At 36.2% G+C, this 25,035-nt stretch overlaps 1 protein-coding gene across 1 annotated transcript; it reads right to left on the reverse strand.

Moving 5' to 3' along the window:
* Window positions 1–5,025: 5,025 nt before the first annotated feature.
* Window positions 5,026–24,513, reverse strand: LOC110694023 (squamosa promoter-binding-like protein 7). Its single transcript, XM_021871185.1, has 10 exons — window positions 23,739–24,513; window positions 17,563–17,735; window positions 16,551–16,747; window positions 16,392–16,466; window positions 16,185–16,292; window positions 11,813–11,927; window positions 11,222–11,357; window positions 9,597–9,756; window positions 7,520–8,098; window positions 5,026–5,573 (listed from the first exon to the last, which is right to left on the reverse strand). Exons 1-10 carry the CDS (start codon window positions 24,260–24,262, stop codon window positions 5,271–5,273), a joined length of 2,370 nt encoding a protein of 789 aa, XP_021726877.1. The 5' UTR covers window positions 24,263–24,513; the 3' UTR covers window positions 5,026–5,270.
* Between the last annotated feature and the right edge of the window lie 522 nt (window positions 24,514–25,035).

Consider the following 25,035-nt stretch of genomic DNA (forward strand, 5'->3'; position numbering starts at 1 on the left):
TTGTTCTTCCGGTCAAGCGGCTTGCGAAGGCCGTTCACTCGGAGCAGGGCCTAAGTAAAAAGGGGAACAGGCGTCAGTTTCCAAACAAAAAAGAAAACAGGAGTCCTGGAATTCAAATACTCAAAAATATGCTAAGTATACCTCAGCAAGGACCCCTGCAATCCCGTCTAGGTCAAGGGTGCCGACACCCCTGACCGCCTCCCTTTCAGCTAGAGGTACGGCCTTGATCATAGACTTGGCCACTTCGACCAAGTCAGGCTCCTGAGGGCCGGCTGCATCAAGCATAAACAAACGGATTAGACATAGTAAAGGAGGGAGCAAGTCCAAAATTTACAAGGACAATTTCATACTTCTAGGTGGCCCAGCTGGAGTTTTAGAAGAAGTGGTCGGTTGTTTCTCAGCCGCCGCATGTTTCCTGGCAGAACCAGGAGAGCTCGCAACAGTCGTCCTCCGGGCCTTGGGGTCCGGCTGTTGGGAAGAAGAAGCTCTTGGAGCGCCCGTCTAAAAAAGAAGAAAAGAGTTAGTATATGCATAAACACAACTCCAAAAAGAGGGTGAAAGGTTCGAAGCCCACCAAGGGTTCCCCCTTGTTGGGGGAGTCGGTTGAAGACTGTTGCATGATGGAGGCCCGCAACATGGTCGCCGCAGTCTTGGAGGCGGTAATTTTGCTCATGGCGTCCGCTGCAAAAACAAATAGCAAAGTTAATAAAAGTCATAACAAGAAATGCACGGAACAACAGAGTATTCGACAGGCCGGCTACCTCTTGAGCACTGACTGCTGAGGCCACAGGCGGCCAAAAAGTACTCGTCGTAGAGCCATTTGAAGCTCGGGACGCAGTGCAGAGGTACTTGCTCTCGTACCCCTGAAGTAGAGTTCACCTTCGACTCTACTTTGAAGAGTCCTTTATCTAGGATCTCTTTCTTAGCCTTGGGGGGAACAGGCGGCATGCTGCGGCCGCCTGCAAGAAGGGGCGGATTCCTGTTCCACCTGTTGAAGCGCTTGTTCAGCTCTGTGTCTGAACTCTCAATGATAAGGAAGGTGCTCCGCCAGTCCTTCCATTTGTTTGCTTTACCTCTCGTCATGAGGTAGCCCCTGTGGCTCGTCAATTGATACCAGCCGGTACCGCCTGCCTTAGGGGTCCGGCTGAGGTAGTTCATGTGGGCGAAAGCCTCGAAGTTCGGCTCCACCCCGTGCAGTTTGCACCCGGCCACATAGCCGAGTACGTTGACCCAGGAGTTCGGGGCTAACTGCCATAACCCCAACTCATACCCATCCAAGATCCGCTGAACAGCCGGATGTAGTAGGAAGCGCAACCCAGCCTTGATGGCCGCCTCGTAGCAGCCAAAGCAAGCGCCATCATAACTGGTACCAGCCAGCCAGACGACTGTGTCTTCTGGATCCGGCACGAACACTAAAAAGCCGGGGCCCATTGTGTGGTTTGCGATAAAGCTCTCCACTTTCTGTTGCATGGTCGTGATCCGGCCCCGAGGTACCGTGCAGTAGTAGGGGGTATTTTGCTCTCGGTGAGAGGCGGATGGCTCCGCCCAATCGTCCCCCTTCTCAACTGCGTGAGAAAGCCTCGCCTCTTGTAGGCGACTGTTTTTCTCTTCTGTGTCCAGAGAAGCATGGCCAGAAGAGCTAGACTCGGATTTGTCCTCTGACGAGTCCGAAGAGGACGACTCCTCCCCTCTCCCGGAGGGGCCCGCCTCCTCTCCTTTAAAAGGAGCAGGAGAGAATGTAGAATTGTCAACTGTAAACTGGGAAGGGGTCACTTTGACTCCCCCTCAGAATTGCCGGCTTTCAAGCCGCTTTGTTTCACTTCCACATCTGGCGCCTGGTCAGATGTTTCACTAATCGGCACCCTGTGGGAGGAGCCGTCTGAGTTTGAGATCCTGGCAGTCTTTTTTGTTCTGGCCATCATGCTCTGCATAGACACAGATACAGTCGGACTTTGTATAAAGGGCAAAGATGGGTCCAGAAAAGGGCAGGCGGCACTCCTAGTCCTAGATTCAGCCGTCCCCGGTGACCGGCTGATCACTAACCTAGGTCGTGTCGTGTGCTTCCGTGGTGCCATTTCAAAAAAGAATAAAGTAAAGAGAAAATTAAGAGTAAGAGAACCGACGGTTACCTGAACGAGTGACGATTGATGAAGTTCTGAAAATCCTTTGCAGTCGGCTTGTCAGAGCAGGCGGTAGGCAGAAAGGGTCCAAAATGTCAGAGCAAGTTCAGGGGTCCGACTGTTCTCTCACAAAGTTTTCAAGTGTGAAAATGATCGAAGTCAACACTCCTTTATATAGGCGAAGTGAGAAGGCGAAGGGTCACTTCCAGAATTCAAAATTTTGGCGGGAGAATCTCTCGGCCTCTCGCCGAGTGACACCTGTAGCAGGTCGTCGCCTGTTACAGGGCGATACCTGTCACAGGTAACACGTGACCAGTCACGTGCCACCTGTGAGGGGCAAATGATTAGGGGATTTTGCTCCCACCAATCGGAATGTGCCACGTGGGCAAATCAGGTCCTGCCAAGTGTCCCCCAGTTGGACCTCTCAAGGCTTGCCACGTGGCACACGCTTATTTGTCCACCCTGGACTTATTATGTCATGACACGTGGCATACTCCATGCCTAATGGAGAAGCCGGTCACCTAGGCCCAACTTCCGAGGGAAGCCCAATCAGCCCAAGGTTAACCTAAACCTAGATTGGCACGTTTCCCGAGGTTATAAATACCTCCCTTAATCCTCATTAAGGGAAAAAAGGCAGATTACACACATTAAACACTCTCACCTAGAGAGACCCAATCACTTTAATTTCCGCATTAATTACTCCTTAATCAAGTACTAACTTGACCGTCGGAGGCGGATCTCCAATCATCCGGAGCATCCGTTTGTTTTGCAGGTACAGGCGTCCGGTTCCAGTCTCGGAATTGTAACTCTCCCGCAGGACATCAGAAAACCCCGAAACAACTATATTTATTGTTATGTATAAATCATAAATAGTAGCTAAAGTGAATTAGATATTGTACAAAAAGTCAAAACGTTTCATTTATGTAAACACAGTTGGAGTATGATTTTTTGTATTTATTTCAATGTAAATTTTCATACGATTATAAACAAGATTTAATAATGGCCAAATAAATGCAATAAATATAATGTGATGAAAATGAATAAAATATAACGGAGAGAGTATTTCATATTAATAAGGACTGTTTTATAAAAAGTGTGAAAACGGAAAAAAGAAATTTATCATGAAAAGATAGTAATAGCTTATCCTTTTGTTAATTTAAATAGGAGGAAAGTGGAAATTCATTTGGGTTCAAAGCAAAAAAAATGATGCTAAGAGGTCTCGAACCCTGAACTTGAAGACACATAATTCACCCATCCAACTCCCTTACCACTGAAGCAATGTTGGAAACACTTAACATTAATACAGATTATAATATATATATATATACACATATAAAGGACGGTTTTCCAGCGTTTTTTTTTATTTTTTTATTTTTTGTGGGGGTAGCACGTGCCCCCCGGGCGTCAATGTGGATCCTCCACTGCCTTCCATGATTCATCCATGATTCATTGTTGATTTATGTTGTAGAATCATATTGTATTCTTGAATTAGATGCTAAGATATACTGCAGTTTCTTAATCAGATCATAAAACATGTATATGTATTAATCAAGAGTAATATACACGCATAATCAAGAAGGGGTTCGATCAATTGACATGGAATCAAGTACGCTTTCGCAATTATGTTTTACCGATTAATTTGATATGAAGATTAAGTACATTGTAGGAAATCAATGACATGAATCAAGCATAGGTGTGTGGCATGGAAATAACATAAATGTGATCCAAAATGTCTATTTCCAACTTATCCACTTTAAACTTTAGCAAGATCACAATATGATCTAATAAAAGAGTAAACCAAACTGAATACTTTATTTCTGTAGAAATACTTTATAATATTCAAAACGTGTTTATGTCATACAAGCAATAAGAAAACAAACTCCCACTGAAACTATATATCCTTAAGTGGCATGACAACCATAGAGCAGTGTGCTCATGAAATACTTTGGTCGGTAAACCCTTAGTAAGCGGATCTGTAATCATGGAGTTTGTGTTAATATGCTCTAAGGACGATTGTTTACTCTCCACTCTTTCTTTCACAGCTCTAAACTTGACATCAATATGCTTTGATTTTGACAAGCTTTTGTTATTGTCGGCATACAATACTGCCAACCTGTTGTCACATAACAATTTGAGTGGTCTATCAATATCATTCACTGTGCGTAAACCTGTGACAAAATTCCTTAACCATAATGCATGGTTGGATGCCTCATAACAAGCTATGAATTCTGCTTCCATGGTGGAAGTAGTTGTAAGACAATAGAGTCTGTTTAACATTTTTTCAAGAGACATCTCCTTTAGCTATGACAAAGATGTAGCCAGATGTGAATTTCAGGCTATCTTGACATCCAACAAAGTCAAAATTTCCCAAAGGCTTGAGGTGCTGAGGCCTTAGCCGGCAGGAAAGCAAATAAATTTGGAATTAGATGCTCTTGGCCGAAGCGGACAATCAAAGTGGTGTGGCAACATCTGGGCAGTTTGGCGCGCCTCTTATTGACTTGCTAAAAGAGTTTAAGACATCTTCACTTATGATGTTGAGCCAGACACACTTGAGAGTAACAATGTATATCTTTCTAAAAGAAGGAACACAACTAGAAAAAGTCAACAGCCAAAGGCCATAACATAGAATTTCCCAAAGTAATTTAATTTACATTCATAATGTGAAGACACAATGCAATTGATCTTATCGATCCAATGAATTTTTGTTATGAGTTACAGCATCAACTGCATTGGGGCAAAATATTTGCTACTCATTTCATATGACAAGTATATGATACATAAAACTAAAGATGTCGAAATTTAAATCCCCAACTTCATTTGACATGCTTATTTATATATATATATATATATATATATATATATATATATATATATATATATATATATATATATATATATATATATATATAGTGTTATATATATGTACAGGACCAGGCTGGCCAGTGACTTTCATACAAATAATAGCTTCTGCATGATATACAGCATTTCGGAGCTAGTTTGCAGTTATAACCACAACAATGTGAAATCGTCTAACTGATTTCTACAATGGAATTGTGGTATTAATATAATTGCACCAGGGCTCTGTTGACTGTATTCATCCAGGCTAATTCTTCAGAGATGGTCAGGTTGACGACCATCTTAGCCAAACAACTATGAAGAATTGTCAAATACACACCTTCTGATAGTAACTGCAAATTTGGTAACTTTGTAAGGGTGCAAGACAACTGCACATACACCAAAGCAAACAGCAACTACAGCAATGGCATAAATGAAAGGCCGAGTACTGGTGAATTTCTTTGAAATTACACTATGACATGAGTTCTTTGGCCAATCTCTGCTGTCATTAACATTCATTGCAACTTCCCTGTTTATAAGTGAAATAGATTCCCCTTCACCCTGAGAATCTGAATGCTCCAAAAATGTGCAGTTCATCTCTGCTCTCAATTTTGTAACCTGTGAAATGATTAAAAACTTTAGGTCAGCAAATTCATGAACAAGCATCGCAGCTTTAACTTATATACACCAAATTATAAGAGATTCTGATGTCAAAAAATCCACCAAGCAGTTAAACTTACCTTGCCTGGTACCCATTTCGGTCATAGGTTAATCCAAAGAACGAGAGTCGGCTTAAGGGGAAAATCATTACAAGGATACATTGTATAGGGGCAATTGATACCAGGAGAAAAATTAGTGAGGGAGAGAATCCATGGGAGTCTCAGATTAATTTAGACAAGGTTTCCCAAGAGCAAAACAAATTTTATGATAAAAGTTCTTTTGATAACCAAAATAGAACAGTATAATCATCTGTCCAACAATATTTTAAATACCTTTTTTTAAAAAAATTTAATATGGTCTCACAAATTGTGTATTGATTTTTGCCTTTATTTTGGACCTACTTTCTCTTTTTCACACTTACTCTTCCATTTAAAATTAAAATACAAACACCCCCCTCATTAACACCCCCTTTATATCTTTCTATTAATTTTACAATAACTAATCTCCTTAAAATTTGTGTATTGCTATGAATTCGAACTAATGTGGCCTGAGGGAGTATATAAAGATCACGAAGCTAAATAATCAAATTTGATTATCAAAGCCAAGAAAAGCAAAATCTTTTTAAAAAAATGAAACAAAGTTCAATAACAAACGAACAAACCTATTGCAGATCCAAGAACTAAAAACTGATAAACATTGTAGAATATAGCCAGATGAATATTATTACGAGAAAACTTCATATCAAACACAGGAGAAATTTCAAAGAGAGAGACAGGGCGTGTCAATGCCGGTACATGAGAAAGTTGAAAAATGAATACTTGTACCTATGAATACTTACTCCTGAGATAGGGGTGAAGGGTGAGCGGGGCTGAGTAACGCACTACCCTCCTTTTGAGTATAAGAAATACAGGCCTAAAAAGTTACCCTAATTCCGATAAACAAAGATAAATTCTTTCAGATTGGGGTTTGGTAAGAACTGCAAATAAGGCAGGGTCACAATGGTCAAAAACTCAAAACAAGAAACGTAGGTATTTTTAATACAAAGAAAACTTTAAGGGTAGATAATGAGCCGAGGCAAGCATGGGTTCCTCTGCTTACCTCAGTCCAAAACTCAGAAACTAAAGGCACTGCACTCGGCTTTCTATGGCAACAAGATGGAGCCAATATTAATTTAATTATAAACACCCTACAAAATTCATAAGCAATAAGCCACTCATCGGGATGGGACAATCTGTTAAATTTGGCATGCTAAACAAGGGACAAACCAACTTGAGACCAAACCATCACCAAACGGGAGGCCAAGGCCTGGCTATTTAATACTATTAGAAGGATCATGAGTTCATGATGAGCCAGACATAAAATTGTGCTGTTTAATGTGGCCCATTAAAAATTGAAGAAACAAGACTATCAAACAGTTGACCTGTGCATGAATCAACAATCCTTCTAACACATAAATTACCTTTCAGTTTCCTCTCATTTCACCTTCACTTCCCAAATATTACATTTTTACCCATAGTTCACCTCATGCACTCGGTTCTCATCATTCTACAAAAAAATTAACCCTCTGCAACCAGCCTTAGCTTTCCAAAAGGTGGTGACTGGAAAAATGATGGGGAGGATGAGATGGAGGTAGAGACAGATGACTACATGCAACGAGATAAGATCTGATCAAGTTCAGAATGTACCGCCTTAGTTTCCAATTACTAGTAATATTAAGGTGGTGGCTGGAAAAATGACGGGAAGGAGGATGAGATGGAAGTCTAGACAGATGGCTACATGCAATGAGATAAGATCTTGACTAGTTCAGAATGAACCATAACTACAAGTTAACATTCCAACAATGATGTAGTTTTAAATTCTTCATACAGTTTATTGGATCATCTGATTAAGTGGTGAAACATTACCTGACAAGCAGTATGATCAACAGATAGCATGTCGTCACGAGAGAAACTTCCCAAACATGTGTAAACATTTGAGACACATTCCCCACCCTGCTTCAAGATCAATTCTTTGTTGTGAGCGCTTTGGCGAAGAAAATCATTAGCCTGAGCAATATATTCCTTCAGCAACCTTCTATCCCTATCAGTATCATTATTAATCACATCACAGGAATTCATCCCATCAAACACAATCTGCAGAGATTGTAGAATTTTTTCCAAGATAGAAGTGGATTTGTTGCTTATTAAGAACTTTATCAAGCAATTGTATCTCTGAATCTGAGAAGATGTTAATATGCAGTGAAGCTTCTCAGAACAAGGCTGCTTAAGCAACCATGCAACATCCAGCATAAATTCAGACAATGCAGCTTGTCTTGAACATGAAACTTCGCAAGTTCCATATGAAGAACCACTTGGCATACATTGCGACTTTTTTCTACAATTCGAACAATCATACTTCTGATGTATCAACTTTATTTCGGAACAGACATGCGCATCTCCAATGAGTATAGGTATGAAATTGGATAGACCACACTCATTCTCGACCTGCATGGATTATTTACAAAAGAATAGTCAATAAACATGCGAATCATAGTTACTCAAAAGCACTTAAAATTAAGATAAAAGTATACAAGTTATTTTAATATACTTTCTCTATTTTTTATAAGTGCAAAACATGTAGGGGAAGCACAATCTTTTTGGAGAAAAAGATAGAGATAAAGTGGTCCCAAGTGGTGAGGAGAGAGAGAGCTCATTTCCGTTAGCATTGTTGTTGCACTTATTATTCAACTTTCGAAAAAGGGAAATGTTACACTAAATAAAAAAAACACAAGTAGATAAAGTCATACTCAACAAAAACCAAAGAGTAGCAAGAAGTGCTCTTATAACAAGACAAACAATAACTCCCTGTAAGATCACACAATTTCTCTTAATACATGAAGTTTTGAAATGAGAATGCTTAGAGCATATAAAACGTAACTCCTCGACAGCTATGGGATTAGCTACGGGAAGGGGGGCTGATTTCGGTGGGGGTTGGCTTCGTGGGTGGTGGGGTTAGCTTCGTAAGTGTTGGGGGTTGGCTTTGTGGGTGGGGGAAAGGGAGTGGGGGTTGGCTTCGTGGGTAGGGAAAAAGGAGGGGGGTGAGGTCGCCGGCGCAGACCGAATCTTTTGGTGTCGGCCGCCGGCGGGGGGGAGGGGGAGGGGTGGCAGTTGAGGGGAGGGGGTGGCAGTTGGGTGGCTAGGTTTTTTTATTTTTTTTTTAATAAACTTAACTACTCTAATTTAGGTGGTAGAAAAGTTAAAAAAAAATAAAATAAAATAATTAAACGGTAGCAAATGTGATCGAGGTGTTTTCCGTCGTAGCAAATGTCAAAATTTCCATAAAATATAAATAGGTTGACACTTGATAGAGATTTTTTTTTCTCGTTTTTTTCACTTGTCATGTCTCCTACTGGCCCTTAACGCCCCCCCCCCCCCCCACCCCAACCCCACCCCCCAATCTGTTTCTCTTCAACCTTTGCCCTTACTTCTTTAAAGGAAGATAAGGAGTGGAAGCAAGCTTGCACTTAGGGTTTCTCTACTTGGCTTGTAAAAATAAAAATTAAAAAAAAGGATTGAAAATTGAACTAGGGTACGTAGTCACATCGCCTACTTTCTCTATCGAACAGCTACAAGGCAGGCAACCATGACCAATAGTTGAAAGTTGTAGTTTCACTTCGTCACTTTTCTTGCTACTCTACTCATTTGTCTTCTCCCTTTACGTTTCCAAGATTTTATCTTCTAATTACTCTCTCTTAAATATGCAACTCACTTGTAATTTGTTGTAGTGACTTTTGTATGATGTTTTGAATTTACAAATTCTTGAATTTTTTATTTTGCTGGCAATATGCACACTGAACTCATGTTATAAATTTTGATTTTGCCATTTTCGTCCCCATCCACGCATCTGTATCCGTCTTCGTGCTACAAAACCAAGTGATAAACAGCTCCCAAATAAACAGTGCATACAATTTTAGAGAAGAGATGAGCTTCATCCGTTACTAACCTCAACAAACGCAGGACCAAAGTAACTTGGTTCAGTGTGTGGCACATATATTCTGCAGAGCTGATAATCATAATCAATGGCAGGCTTGTCTTCTTTTCCACGTGGAAAAGCGACATAGTAATCATGAGCCAAATACTTTCCCGCAAACGATACGAGAGACCTATTAGCAAACCACTTTGGTCAAAAGTAATCCCTTAACAAATAAATTGGGTGTACCAGATGATTTTTTTAAAAGTACATTCATAAAGATGCTAAATGACTCAAATATTAAATTTCACATATCTAGAGCAGTTCCTGCATTTCGAAAGGTATACCCATATTCCGTTTTGAGTTGTTTTTATTTATATATTCTAATTATAGGTATCTATTCATCAAAAGAAAACAGACTGAGTACATGCCATTATCAAGACACTCATCACGAAAATCTTTTTATAACATGTACGGATCATATATTAGCATCCAAATCTAGGAAGACCGATAAATGTTGGACTTATAATATATGAACAATCAGAAATTATGATATCTTTCAAACCATAAATAGGCTTTATTAACTTTCAGTCTTTCACAAAATTTAATGAAGGGATTTTCTATACTGTTTGTAGCCCTAAGAACTATACATAAGCGTTAATCAAATGTCAAAAAAAAAATGTATTAATGTCATACGTAAGAAAAATTACGAGTCATTCAATCTTATTTAATGCTTGATATGTGTTTACTGCAATTTTAGCTTTTAATACATAGCCTTTAGGACTAAGTTTGCCTTACTTTCCTTTAATTTTAACACCAGCCAATGTTCAGAACACTATTTCAACAAACACAAACTAATAACTCTATGGCTATTTGCTGTTCTGCTTTATTTTTAAGAACTAAAGACATAATATGGTTTTACCAGCTTCATACACAAATAAGTTTATTTTCAACGATATAACCTTATTATGACAAGACAAGTTCAGATAAAGTCCACATAATTTTGAATTAATAAAACTGAATAAAACAGTCCAAACGCAATTAATGCCTTTTTGGATTCAATGATTATCCAGCTATTTTCTTAACCCATACCAAAATATACATCAAATTATACACCTTCAAATACCACCTACATAATCAGCTATGCAGTAAACTACCTTCCCTTCCCTTGTTGATGTAGTAAAACAAATTTCAAACAATGAGTAACAAAATTAGCATCCTTTGAAGGACTAATAAAAAGTGTTGCAAATCGCCATGCAAAAGTTGTACATTACATAATATTCATATGCAGAGTTGCATTTTGTAATAAATTAGTTGAAACGATAAGTGAGAAGAGGAAAAAGAGAAAATTTGGAAACAAAGGACAGACATTCAAAGCAATGGTTAAGATTTCTAATACCAGTAAAGGCTTAGAAATAAAATAAAACATACGTAGTATTTATAGATCCAGGTGATGCAACAGCAACCCCTGGATCAATTCAGATAAGTCATGTGCAAGAGAATGAAGTGTAAAAGAAAACAGACAAAGATTGACACAAATAATGGACAAAAAATTAAGCACAACCACCAATTTATTGCAATTATTCATATAGAAAATCTAGAATGACGAATAACAACTAATTAAATAAAGAAAAAAAGCACTAAAATATTCATCGCACCGAAATTTTGGCTGAAGTAAATTGCTTCCACAGGCAACAAAATCCATTGGTTTTCCAGCCTCAAAACAAGGAGGATAGATGTAGTGAAGTCTTGGGGCCCGAACAGCAACCTTCACTTTCATCACGGAAGCTCCTTCTGTACATGAGAAAATGCATATGCTTGAAAATTTAAAGGCTATACCACCAGTTTCTATTGGGAAAATAAGAGGTGATGGAAGAACAAATTACAACTCTAAAATCTGACACTTAGTTTCCTAAAATCCGAACAGAACATTGAGAGACATTATAAGCAACAATCTGTAACAAAATTATTTGTTTCTATCCATATCTAGTTATCAACAAAAAACTACCCTTCAGCAAGTCTAACAATTTACAGGTTCAGCTGAGGTTTCCCAAAAGCACAGACATGCATAAAAAATTACAAAACCATCTTAGAAAATTATTTTTTCAATCTTCAACAGCAGTTAATTGTGACTATGATGTTCTGAAATTTTGCAGGAAGCCTATACATAATCCCAAGTGCAAGGATCACAAACCAATATTATTAGAAGAAACAATTATAGGTCTTGTAATAGCAAAGCATCAAGTAACCTCTCATAACACGAAATCTCAAATCGTTCAAGTAAACCAAGGCAGCGCCTCTCCCAGACAGTATTCCTCCATGTCCAACAGAGTTTTGTACATAAGAAACAGGGTCTTCAAACAGCTGCACAAGGATATATTTTTTTATTAATAACAAGTCAAGATGAATATGTGAATCTAGTGTAAAAAAAATTTGGCAATATCAGAGAATACAGAGTTTTTTAAAGGAAAGATTTGGAGCAACCAAGGCACATCAAATAAAAATTTATTTTATATACATGCGAACTAAGTCTTCAAAAAGTCATACTATTTTTACTTGCAACACACCTTCTTGGCGCACTATTGAGAGAGTGATTGGAAAACGTAAACGAATGGATTAAACTATAAAATTTAAACTGCAAGATCTTAACACTTTCTTCTTATCGTTGGTAAAATTATTTCAGTTAATTTCTCTGTATACCTAGTCTAATATCTTATAGTGCGTGCCAAAGTAGTGATTTGCAAATAAAAAATTAAAAAAAAATGGAGGAAATAAAAATTTACTTCACAAGGCAGTAGAGTTGGATTTTATGAATGGATACTCCTTAGCGGTTTTATAAGGTGCAAACAATCTATTTCAGCCAGAAAAACCAACGAATATATTACAAATGAACCATTCCAAAGAAATTAAGTAATTACTAGCACACGCAGTCAACCACCATCCCAAAACTTTTGAGGGCATAGAGTTCACGTATAAAGTTGTTTTGGCATTATTAATTATTACTTACAGGAAAGTAGATGTGATAAAAGAGAGTGGGGTATTATTTAGATGTGAGAGAAGATAGATGACCTTTTTTATTTGAATGTTAGAGAGGTTTGGGCTATAACTTTTTGGTAGTGGAAAGAGAGATGTATCAAAATAATAGTGGGTTTTTTCCTAAATTGGAACTGTTTAAACTAATCTCAACCAGACAAACAGAGAGAGTACCCAAAATTTTCAAGACGGAGGGAGTAATATTTAATCCTTGCTTAATAGATAATAATGAAGATTATAATGATTGTTATGGGTAAAAATCTGCAAGGGTTAGTCAACGACAGTCAATAAAGGTCAATGACGAAGACTCCTCTTGACGAAGGCGCAAGCTCGACGACGCACCATCAGCATTGTCGGAAGACAAAAAGTCAAGTAACAACTCCCTATTTTCTAGGAAGAAATGAGTGAAGACTTAGTCCAAGCTTAGCTAGTTCAGTCCGTTAGGATTCAAAACAGAAGAAGAATATTTTCAGCAACTGAAGTCCGAAAATCGTGGGCACAATTCTATCTCCTTGCAACGGCTAGAATTTAACCTAGCAATCGTCTATATAAGAGGCAAAGCAACAGTGAGCGAAGGGCAGTTCCATCTAGCAATATACACACTACGATCCTTATTGTAATCCCTGATCATTATTTTTTGCATAGTGAAAGTTTGGTAGATCCTCATTCTACCCGCGGTTTTTACCTCCATTGGGTTTTACTTTTGATTTTGCTTAGTTGATCCGTAGCCTAGATTTTGATATTCAATACCACTTAACGAAAATTAGAATAAACAATGATAATAAGAAATATAAATTAAATACTGTACTGAGGTCCCAAATAAAACCTTTTACTCTCAGTGGGTATGTTTTGTTCACCTTCATGCCTACATTACTTTCATTTACACTAAAGCTCACCCTGAACCATACCAAACAATTTTAAATCAAACAGGATGCAATGACTTGATTTCACAAAACTTTTTGAACTTTTTCTTGGTTCGACTTAGTTGTTGCAGATAAAAATCGAAAAAGTAAATTTGAATACAAGAACAATGTGGACAAATAATGAGATATGAAGCTAAGTGGGTATAAGAAAAAAGCAGACAAAGTACAAGAGTGTATGGAAAGGTATATATATATGGGGTAAGAAAGGTAAGAAAGTAAAAGGGGTTTGCCTTTAAGATAAAGTAAAAGTGAGTATAACAACAACAACAACAACAAAAGAGAAAACTATACATAGAAGTGAGTAAAAAAAAACCGAGGTAGTATTTTTTTGTTGAATGTTACTTCCTCTGTTTTTTAATAGTTGCAACATTTCCCTTAAATGGAAATGTCACAATACTTGCAACACACTATAATTGGAAAAAGTTATTTTGGAGAAAAGTTATACTATTTCCCTTATTTAAAGCACATACACTAGATTACTCTTAACAACCTCTCACCCCATTTTAAAGTGTATTACAATATGTGAACCCCACTTTTCTTAAATACCGTGAAAAAATGTGTGTTGCAACTATTAAAAAACTGATGACACTCATAGGGTAGTCTTTTAGGATGATTTCATCCCTTTTTCATGCTTTCTTCTCTTATTTTTGGTCCTTTTTCCTTTAGTTCCTCTCTTTCCTTCTTTCTTTGAGTTTTTCGTATTTTCTCGTGTTTTCCTTTTATTTGGCCCTTTTTCCCTTTTATTTCTTTCCTTTGTTTGCTCTTGTAGGTACCTAGGAGTTGTCTTTGCAAAGAGATCAAGATAAGCTATATTGACTAAGCAAGGAGGAAGCAATCTGCTATCTGCTCAGAGAGGGGCTTGGAGAGGCCTTGCAGAGGGCATCAGCCTTTGCCAGGTTGCCGCAGGTGCGGGCCCTGAAGGCCGCGGGCGCGGGTTGTGTTGCACCAAATTAGCCAAAATCGACCAGGAATGGCTGTGAGCTCCCCGCAGGCGCGGATAGACCGGAGAGAGTGCTCCAGATTAGAGAGACCGCAGCCCTCTGATTACTCTTTAGGAGCAGGAGATTTGTCGCGCCCTTGCCGCGGGCGCGGGTGTTGCCCAGACAACCCGCGGAGTTTGTTATGGGTTCCGTACCCATTTCCCCGCGGGCGCGGGATTTCTTAGAGAGGGCGCGGGGATCCTGTTTTCCTTCTTTGCTTATAAATACACTTGTAATTCCTTTTAAAAAACTAACATCTAGATAATTTTCATTAGCTTAGTTTTAGAGAGAGAAGTTAGAGAGAAGTTCTTGGATTTGGATTTGTATTTCAACATTGGTTCAATCAAGTTTGGATTTCTTCATCTTCAATCATTAATATTAGTGAGAATCTCTTCTTTTAGTTCATCTCTTTACTTGTTTGTCTTAGATTCATTTTTTGATTGTTTGATTTCCTTGGATTTGAATTTGATATTGTAGTTGATATTGTTTTCTCTTGATTTTGATTTAGAATGATGATCAATGCAATTTCTAGTGATTTGTTCTTGAGTTACACCATGATTAGTGAGTAGATTAGTTGCTAGGGAGAAGGGGAAGTATGTTTGATTGATGATTTGTGCTAGTTGATGATCATTGATTGATTGAATTGTTGCAATTAAATTGGTTGACATAGTTTTGCATGTGATTAATAGATTAGGAGTGATCAACCTATAAGATTAATCTCGATTGCATTGCAATTCTTAATGACATGAACCATCAATTTGAGAATTGCTTTAATTGATTGAGTTTGATTGTGATTTTCCTTCATTAGCCATTCATAGTGACCCCTAGCTTGGCCTATAGGAGATAGCTTTTGAATTCTTTTGATTGCTACTATTGTTTGTCCTTTGCAATGCTTGAATCAATTGAATGAATTACCAATTAGCATGATTATTGAACTTGCATGTGGAACCTATATCCCTAGTGTTTAGTTTCTTGAATTACTTGATTAATCTAGCTTTGTTACCATAGTACCAACCATTTTCTCACTACAATCTTTGAAGTAGCTTGACTTAGGCTATAGTTAATACCGACTCACTCCTTTGGGTTCGACCCTCGACTTGCCTTATACTCGTATTAGGTTGGTTTAGAGCAAGTTTAGCCCCAATTCTTAAGACTTGGATGTGACATCATTTTTGGTGGTCCCCATTGAAAATGATGTCATCAAATTCTTGTTAAGACTCACTAAGATTTACACAAATTTATCACTTTAGCCCTAAGACTTATATATTTGACATATTATATGTAGAAAAGTGTAAGGAAAAAAAAAAGGGATAATAAAAATAAAAGTGAGGTGTGAGGTCCCAATCTCAAGTCTTAAGTTGAATCTTGAAATTTCAAGACTCAATTTGGACTTGCTTGAGATTTTTGAAGAAAAATGAGAAAAGTCTTAAGCATAAGTCTTAAGACTTAAAATGATGATGTCACCCCAAGTCTTAAGACTTGGGACTAAACTTGCTCTTAGGTTGTATAAATTGTATTTGATCTAGGGATAGACAATTGACGACACGTTTATTCCTCTATCAAAAACGGAGGAAGTATCTTCTATTCTATTACTTAAGAAAATTATATATTCATCAAAATTTACCTCTTATATGAACAATGCAAAGTATAATTCAAAGCATTACATCATAGCATTTAAACCTTACCTTTACCCACATATATTGTGGCATTGAAACAAATACAGTCAATATTGTACAACCAGGACGGATATAGCCCTCCAACTCAACAGGCATGCTGGCCAACCATTGGAATATCTGTAGAAATATGCTACCAAGTCAGCTACATGTGATAGGTATCATTCAGAAAGAAACAACAGTTTCACTTCTAAACTGCAGAATGAAAAGTATAAATACTTGATGCCGTAGTCGTCGAGGGAATTCTGCAGGGTTCCAGTCGTAGAGTTTAAAAGAGATACGACCTGTAGGGCACTACATCAAATATTATTAACTAATGAAGTTTTAGTTGGGAGAAATTGAATAAGCCAACAATGAAAAAGGCTAAACTGATCCTACCGCAGATGTGTAAGCACTCTTAGTATCAGAAGGTGGGGAATATTCTCGCTCCAAATTATCTACTACTTTATCCACTGGAGTAAAAGTTAAATTGCTGTCACTCTCAATGTTCTGAGATTCCAGAGCAGAGCAAAGGTTTGACAAAGTTTTATCCTTGGAATCTTCCTTCTCAATTTGGCCACCTGACCATGCATTCTCTGCCATCAAAGACACGTGATTTGTAAGACATTACATTATGTTGCTAGAGAAGCATATTCATCACACAGATGATCATTGATTAAATCCAGGTATCAGATTATCTTCACATATGACAACAGCTATAAGGATATAATCGTCTAGATATAATCTCATAATATTGTATACAATATAATTGTTTTTTATTGGTCCTCCTTCTATGCCTTTTTGTGCAAAGAAAGGTTAAGATAGAGAGGCCCGTTGTAACTTTGTTTGTGTAGCAGTAAAGTATCTGAGTAGGAGCATAACTTATTTAAAGAGGAGCCCAGATATTGATATTGAACAAAATGATAGAAACCTGGGATTTTCACATCAGTGTTTTGCAAAAGACAGGTTATTTGAAAGGATGGTAACATGTTGATCAAGATTATTCATGGAGCCTTTATACACTTCTCTAGAATCTCAAGACATGAAGGAAAAACCAAAGAAAATTGTTGATGGGTATTGAAGCGAAAATCTACTTTCTAATACGTTGTCCTGTCTCTCAGACTGTATAAGTTACCACGTTTGCAATGTCAGTTTCACAATATAATTGTGAAAGAAAAAGGGGAAAGTCAGACATTTAACTCCTAGAATTTTAAGCAATGCTGGCAGACTTATATGTTTTATACTTGCTGGCAGAGTGGCACGCATATATATCATAAAATTTCTGATTCAGACTACTTAGATCTGTGGATTGCTGATGTCCTAAACTTGTATCTGGGCTCTATTTTGTTTGAAGAAAATACTCTAGGAAAAAAAAATTTAACTACAAATACGAAGGAGATTTTGATGATACCTTTCCCTGCTTCTCCATCAGAAAAAACATCTTCTGTCTGCACATCACCCTGAGGCTCCTTTTCAACAGTTCCTCTGTAATCAGCAGACTTCCTTCGCCGCCTATTGTTGTGGCGCTCTAATTTACGTCTACAACTACGTTTTCCTTCATCAAAATCTGACAGCAAGTGAAACCTTCCACACAAAGTACCAAGGATGATTAATTAGCATGTAAGCAATCACTATACTATCGAACAATATACTTCCTCACATTCTTCAAAACTTTACCATAACTAACACAACTCTACGATCTCACTTGTTTATTGACATTTAACTCCAAAACATCAGTAAAAGTTTACATATGAGAACACCCTTTATATTATCAAATCTGCAAACGACCCCGATTTAACTAGCAATTTGAGGTTCATCAATGAACATGTCAATCAAGATTCATCAAAATTAACTTTAAATTGAACTCTATAATTAACTGATATATGTACAACCAAAAATGAAGCATCATTCAAGGGTCATTATTGAACCATTAATTGAATATAATTGATATAACTAGACTTATGCCCATGCAATCAGATTTTTTTTTAAACAACACTTTTGAGTGCCGATCTCGTAATCTTTTTTTATTTTTATTTTTTTTTTTGGCTTCAGTTAGGTTCTAATTCCTTTTGTTTTAAAAAAAAATTAATAAATTAAAGGAGATTTTTTTTTTGTTTTCCAATTATATAAAAAAAATTGGAGGAAATCTGCTCTAAAGGAAAAAAAAAATTATTGACTTACATAACTTTTAATTTTTTTAATTAGTTAATTAATTTTCATTCAGCGACCATATTCATTAGCTATTGATAGTTGCTTATAGGGCATTGTCACCATTTACCTATTTGGCGCTTGAATATTATATTTCTAAAATAAATTGTACTTCGTATGTATTTAATACTTCGTCTATTTTTTTTTATACCATTTTCCTTTTAGGGAAGTTTCAAATTAATTGCATCATAGCCAGAATTGGGTATACTTTCATACACTTTATGTTTATGTTCATACACCAAATACCTATCTTACCCTTACTCACATTTGATATTAACCCTTGTTACCTCACTTTTATTCTCTCTCCTTTGTTTGTAGTTACATGGGTATTTTTTGTTATTTTAATCTAACACAAATGATGCAATTAAAAAAACAGACGAAGTATATATGGGAAAGAGGCACAAGATTAGAGAAAGTGCGTATAAGATATAAGGTACCACAAATACAAAATACCCACAAAACATGTGAATAAGTAGCTTAGAAATGTATAATAAGGTTACATTGAGTATTTGTTGTGTGAAATGAGATATTGGATTTCCTTCAAGAGAAACAATGCAATATTTGAGATGTTCGTTAAATGGTATTGTTACAAAAAAAAATTTCAAAAAAAAAAAAAAAAAAAAAAAAAAAAAAAAAAAAAAGAGGAAGTATGCTATCTCATTTGTATTAGCTCCGGCCAAAATATATCAAACTCATACACAAAATAACTTTGTACATAAAATTTTATAATTTATCATAAAAGCAACCATTGTCTCATATTATGTGCAACATTTACTAAAAACGGTTGTTACACATTATGTGCAACAAATGTTTTCTTTCTTTTTTAAGTTGTCATTTCTCTCTGTCTCTCTCTTTATCACATGCATGTTTATATTTCTCTCTTCATTTAACACTCATAAGCAAATTTTACCTAAGAGCCCGTGTTAATGTCTTTGTTGCACATAATACGAAATGGAGGTAGTAACTAACTAGTAGATTCAATGAGGAATTCTTCTCTCGCAACCCCTTGATGGGATCTTAGGCTCTTAGCACCTCCTAGTTGAAGCAATCAAATGCCTCCTCAAAACTAAAATATTTTAGTATTGTTGATTGCACTTTTTTTTACTAAAGTGAAGTAACGTCTTGATCAAATGCCTCCTCATTATCACTTATCACCTACATCTTGATCATATCTCTTCCCATATGGCTGCATATATGTAAATACTTCATCCATGCCATCAAAATCTAAGTTGCTTAATTGGGCAACACTATTTCAAAAAGGATAATTAGGTTAATCTTATGTAATTGTCCTCATTGAAGGATATTCTTTTCATAATTATTCTCAAGATTCAATGGTGACCAAACCAACATTTGTTTACTTATGACCAAACATCTCTAAATTCGAATAAGTAAACTTTATGAAACTTAGATATTTTGGAAAACACACATGGAGACAAGCACAACAAGATCCCTCATAATACAGTTTTTTTTTTTCTACGGAGTAGTAAATTGGCATAAGAGTACTTTCATGGTAGAGATTCAGTGATAATAAATGTAGAACGTATCAACCAAGTATAGGTGGAGAGAATAGTGCTATAGGATTTTTTGCAAAATCAATTAAAACCACAAATTAATAATTTTGCCCATTACTTTAATAGTTTAATACTCTACTATCACACTATCAACTTATTATGCCTGTGTCTTCAACTTCTTGTGTGCCTTTTGCTGAAGTGCTATTAAGCTAGGCAAAGCACGTTCAAGGAGGCACACCTAAGGAGCATGAGCCACACATGAGGCTCACAACTTTTACTTTTGAAGTTTTGCTCCACATTTTTTCAATAAATATTAATTAAGCGAGCCTCATTAAAGTCCCCTAAAAAGCAAGACGCCAACACCCTTGTTTTGTTTTAATTCAAGTGTTACATTTGCCCCTTAATCGGCCTTAATTTTAGGTGTTGCTATTCCTTTTTTTTTGGTAAACTACTACTCAGTACATTCTTTTTTGTTTTACTTACTTTACACTTTGGTTTTTTCTTTTTTTTTTTCCTACTTACTTTGTTTTATTCTATTATAGGAATCTTCCATTTAACATATCCCTTTTACCCCACAACAATTACACCTTTCCTTTGTTTTATTCTATTATAGGAATCTTCCATTTAACATACCCCTTTTACCCCACAACAATTACACCTTTCCACACAATCTCTCTTACTTTATTTAGCTTCTTGTTTCACTCATCAACTTTTTTACTTTCTCTCTCATACTTAATCTTACATATACTTAACCTTTCCAATATTTTCTTATTTGCATACATCAATAGTAACCGAGTAGAATATCAAAGACGGAATGAGTACATTTATATATCTTATCTTTTTCTTCTTATGGTCCCCATTCCTACCAATTCATACCTTTTTTATCATTCTTTCTCTATTCTCGTATCCTTTAATCTTCAATAAATTATTAACTTCAATATCATTTTTTACAATATTTAATCACCTAACTACCTTATTTACATCTTATTATATAAAAATCATTAACATTGCCTAAAAATTATATTGTACAATATTTAATCACCTAGCTACCTTACATCTTATTATGTATAAATCATTTACATTGCCTAAGAATGTGTCAATCAATTTATAACACTTGGAAAAAAATTAAAATAAAATAAAAAATATATAAATAAATAAAAGAGGAAGGAGTACACTGACGTCAACACTAAATTAGATCATCCAAAGTTAACTTCTTGAGTCGACTACCTACATCACCATCATAACCCAATAATATAAGAATAATTAAGGGGCCTTTTGTGCCATACTTCACCATCAAGTGAGAAGATAAACCCACATGTACATCAATAATTATTCCTAGAATTAAAATCCCATTCCCTCACTTCATCTAGTCTCCCTCGCTTTCTAGTGAGGCAAAGCCCTCTCTCCTTCCCCAACTGATTACCTTCCGCTTTTCTTCTCTTCTCCTCACCCTTGCCCTCTTTACTATGGAGTATCCAAAATCCTACATGGCTACACCTATAGCCTTACCTTTCTTCCTTTGCAGACTCCTACCTCTAAACTTTTATCCTTCTCTTCAACACCCCTTCCCCCCTTTAGGCATTGCAGCTATTAAATGCAAGATACAATCAGGTATTAGAGAGAAATTTCAAATAATCAAGTCAGTCACTATGGTAGTGTAAACTTGCAAAAGCCAGCAGTGGTTAGATGACAGTAATGATATAGCCGGTTGGTTGTAATGGTAAGTGGTAAGTGGTAAGCGGTAACAATATTTTCATATCTCTAAGGTGATCCAATTTAGATATTAGTTATTGAGTAGAATTAGTTTTCACGTATGTTCACATACTACCTCTCTCCCTAATTTTTTGGCCCTATTGCTAATAATTGGGTCAAACTTTTAAACTTTGACCATAAATATCTATTAATATCAAGTTTTAACAAATTTTACACTTGTGGAAATTGAGGTATTTACGTTATAACATGTATTTGGATAGATTTCGGGCTTACAGTATAATTTCCTGTTTTAAGCTTTTTTTTAAAAATTGTTTGACATCGTTTTTTGTTTTCTTTTTTTTTTTTTTTTTTTAAGGAAAAAAGAAAAATATGTTTTTACTTTTCTATTGTCAGTTTTCAAAATTATTATGATTTTAATAAGTTTGAGTAACATTTGATTCATTATATTACATACTAGTTTTGTGCCCGTGCGATGCCCCGGGTTGTTTATTGAATTTTAAGATAAATTTTTAATCTATATGTCAAATTTTAAAATATATCAATGATACAAAATTAGTTAGGAATTGATGTGTTTTTGTGATAATTAAAACTATATAATAGGCATGTAATAACTAATAATAATAACATTGGTGAAAAACATTTCTTGACCCATAACCTGAAATAATGACTTTGTCCGAAATGACTCGTGACCCGACCCAGTAATAAAATTATATTAGATTGTAAAATATATTGTTTTAATTGATTAGAATATATTATAAATAATGGATGTGGTGCATTTTGAGTTAATTCCTTCGTTCCAAAAAAATACTATGATACAAAAAAAAAAAATTATATGATAATTTATGTATTATAATTTTTTTTTAAATAAAATTATAATTTAATTTGTACATATGAAATATTGGTACCTTATCGAAAATAAAACTCTAAATCAACAATTTTATCCTAAAATTCTATCCAAATTTGATTGAAAATAGAATTCTAAGTTAACTTTTATATCCTACAAATTGAATTCTATATAACTCTATCCTACGTGGCGCGACACTTGGCGAAAATTTGAAACGCCAAGTGTTGCTATCTCGTCGTCCGGCTAAAAGTTTAGCTTTATATATTAGTTATATGATATCATATGCTTTTGAAAAATAAAAAACAAAAAACCACAGCGATGCCAAATGCTCATAATTTCAAAATTTTCAAAATTGCTACAAAACCTATTTTAACCGATGGGTTATGATTTTAACTCTAAAAAATGAAGAATTTAGACCAGTATTATACTCCTTCCCTCCCCCCCCCCCCCCCCCACCTCCCCTTACTACACAATTAAGACCATACCCACCCTTTCTCCCTTTCCGACAGCCACATCCATTATTCTCATATAAACATCACTTGGATCACAACAATTCTGGTAGGAATCAAAACAAAGCTAAATTTTTTCATCACTGGAACAAGCTACACATATTAGAAGAGTCAGGGATAGCTGTCAACAGTGGTTGCCAGTGAGTTCATTTTGAGCACAAGTTGTGAACAATGACAATCAATTTTGGACAGAGAGAAGTTTGATTGAATTATCCATGAAACACAATAATAATGTTAAGTCATCAATCACAATCCCATGGCAGTGGAGGCAGAACTTTTAAGGAGCTTTGGCAATTTTTTTGCAATATGGAGAAGGTTATTGCAACTAAAATTACAAACAATCTAACAAGAAAGGTGAGAAAAATTACATAAAAGTTGTTTTTTACAACTGAGCCACCGAAAAAGATTCAATTCTGTTTTAAGAAAACAGAAAGAAAAAACACAGAAAACATAAAGTACTATGGCTTGATTACAAAATATAAATTCATTCACCAACAATTTTTAACGGTTAAACTAATATCAAAACTTATTAGCAACTAATATCAACATCCACCAACCACTGTCGCAATATAATTATTCAAAATTTCTACATTTTGGATTTCAATTGCGAAAATTTTGAATTCCTCCACCATTCAACTGACTCGAAATTCTCATAACCTATCCTAAAGAATTTCTAAAATCATAACCCTGAGTCCCTGACAACTAAACAGCTTTTAAACACCAAATGAAAAATTAAACTAAAACCTCAAAACAAAAGTAAATAAACAAATTGAATAAACCCAACACTTAAAAATTAACTTACTTGCCACACTGCTGACAATATCTTTTAGTCTCACCCTCAATCACAACCGAGGTAGCATTAGCACACACCAAACAAACCCTATGTCGCCGGTGATACCCTTTGAGCTCACGAATATCGACCTCACACCCGGGCACCTGACACTTCGCTACACCCGGTGTCCGCCCCATCCTCGGCCGCTTCTTTCCAGGACCGGCCTCTTCTTCCTCCTCCTCCGCCATCAATGCATCCAACTCTGGACAAGCGCACGGCACCCTCCCCGCCAAAAAATTCTTGCAAATCATCCTCGGGTCTCGCTTTCGCACCCGATCGGACGACCCTGATTCACCTCCATTTACCGCAACGGTCTTTCCATTATCCTCCGCGTTCGTTACCGGCGGTAGTAGCACCGGTGGCTGCTCCTTCGGGTGATCGGAAACATCCAGATTAAGCAGTAATTGATCGTCGATTGTAAAGTCAAATAGATCACTCCACTCAAATGGCGCACCCGATTCTTCACCTCCGCCAGTCAACGGAGGTAAATCCATGGCGGAATAACACAAACCCTAACCCTAACCTTAATCGAATAATTAGGAGATTTGGGGGAAATAGTAAAAGAGGTAATTAGATGGAGAAAATTGGAAAGGGTGGAAAGCAAGAATGAGCAGCAGGTGAAGTTGTAGGTGAGAAGTCAGCGATTAGGTGGTTTTGTTGGTCTGAAAATATGATTGACTTTTGAATTTCTGAATTTTATTTTATCTGTTTGGTCTAAAAAGTAAATCAATTCAGCTAAAATTATGACGACATTTTTGTTTCTTTGATTTGATTTCATAAATTGATGGATTGATTCCCTTTCTATCCTAGACTATGCGTGGTGTTAACGCCCAACACACCAACGAGAATTTCTCAAGGGGTGTCTGTTCGGTTTTCGATTTGGATTTAGTCCAAATCCGATCCAATTCAAAATATAATTCGGTTTGCACTTTTCAATTTGATCCGATCCAATCCAAATTTTCTTTTGATCCAATCCAAATTAAAATTCTTTTATTTGGATCCGATCCGAAAATCCGAATTATAATACAATATTTTTTAGCGCCTAATACAATTATAAAAATAAAGCTTTAATATAAATAAAAAATTTCAAAATTGTGATTAAAATAAAAATTCTAACATCAAGTCATTAATTAATTAATACAAAGTCTCCCTAATTTATTTTATATAATAGTAAGTATTTGAGCTAGCCTAAATCTCGCTAAAAATTGTCAAAACCTAGCGTCAGAAAATGGCCTCAAAAGTGTCGAATTTAGTCTAGGTTATATCG

The sequence above is a fragment of the Chenopodium quinoa genome, unplaced genomic scaffold, assembly GCF_001683475.1.
Source record: "Chenopodium quinoa cultivar QQ74 unplaced genomic scaffold, ASM168347v1, whole genome shotgun sequence".
In the NCBI taxonomy this organism is placed as follows: Eukaryota; Viridiplantae; Streptophyta; class Magnoliopsida; order Caryophyllales; family Amaranthaceae; genus Chenopodium; species Chenopodium quinoa.

What these genes read in the sequence shown, in the direction of transcription:
- LOC110694023 (XM_021871185.1), bottom strand. Translation starts at nt 24,262, where the DNA reads ATGGATTTACCTCCGTTGACTGGCGGAGGTGAAGAATCGGGTGCGCCA. An exon ending in TATTGTCAGCAGTGTGGCAA is followed by an intron (nt 17,736 to 23,738) that starts GTAAGTTAATTT and finishes TTTGTGTGGAAG; the next exon opens with GTTTCACTTGCTGTCAGATT. An exon ending in GAGATTTCGTGTTATGAGAG is followed by an intron (nt 11,358 to 11,812) that starts GTTACTTGATGC and finishes TCTCATGTACAG; the next exon opens with AAGGAGCTTCCGTGATGAAA.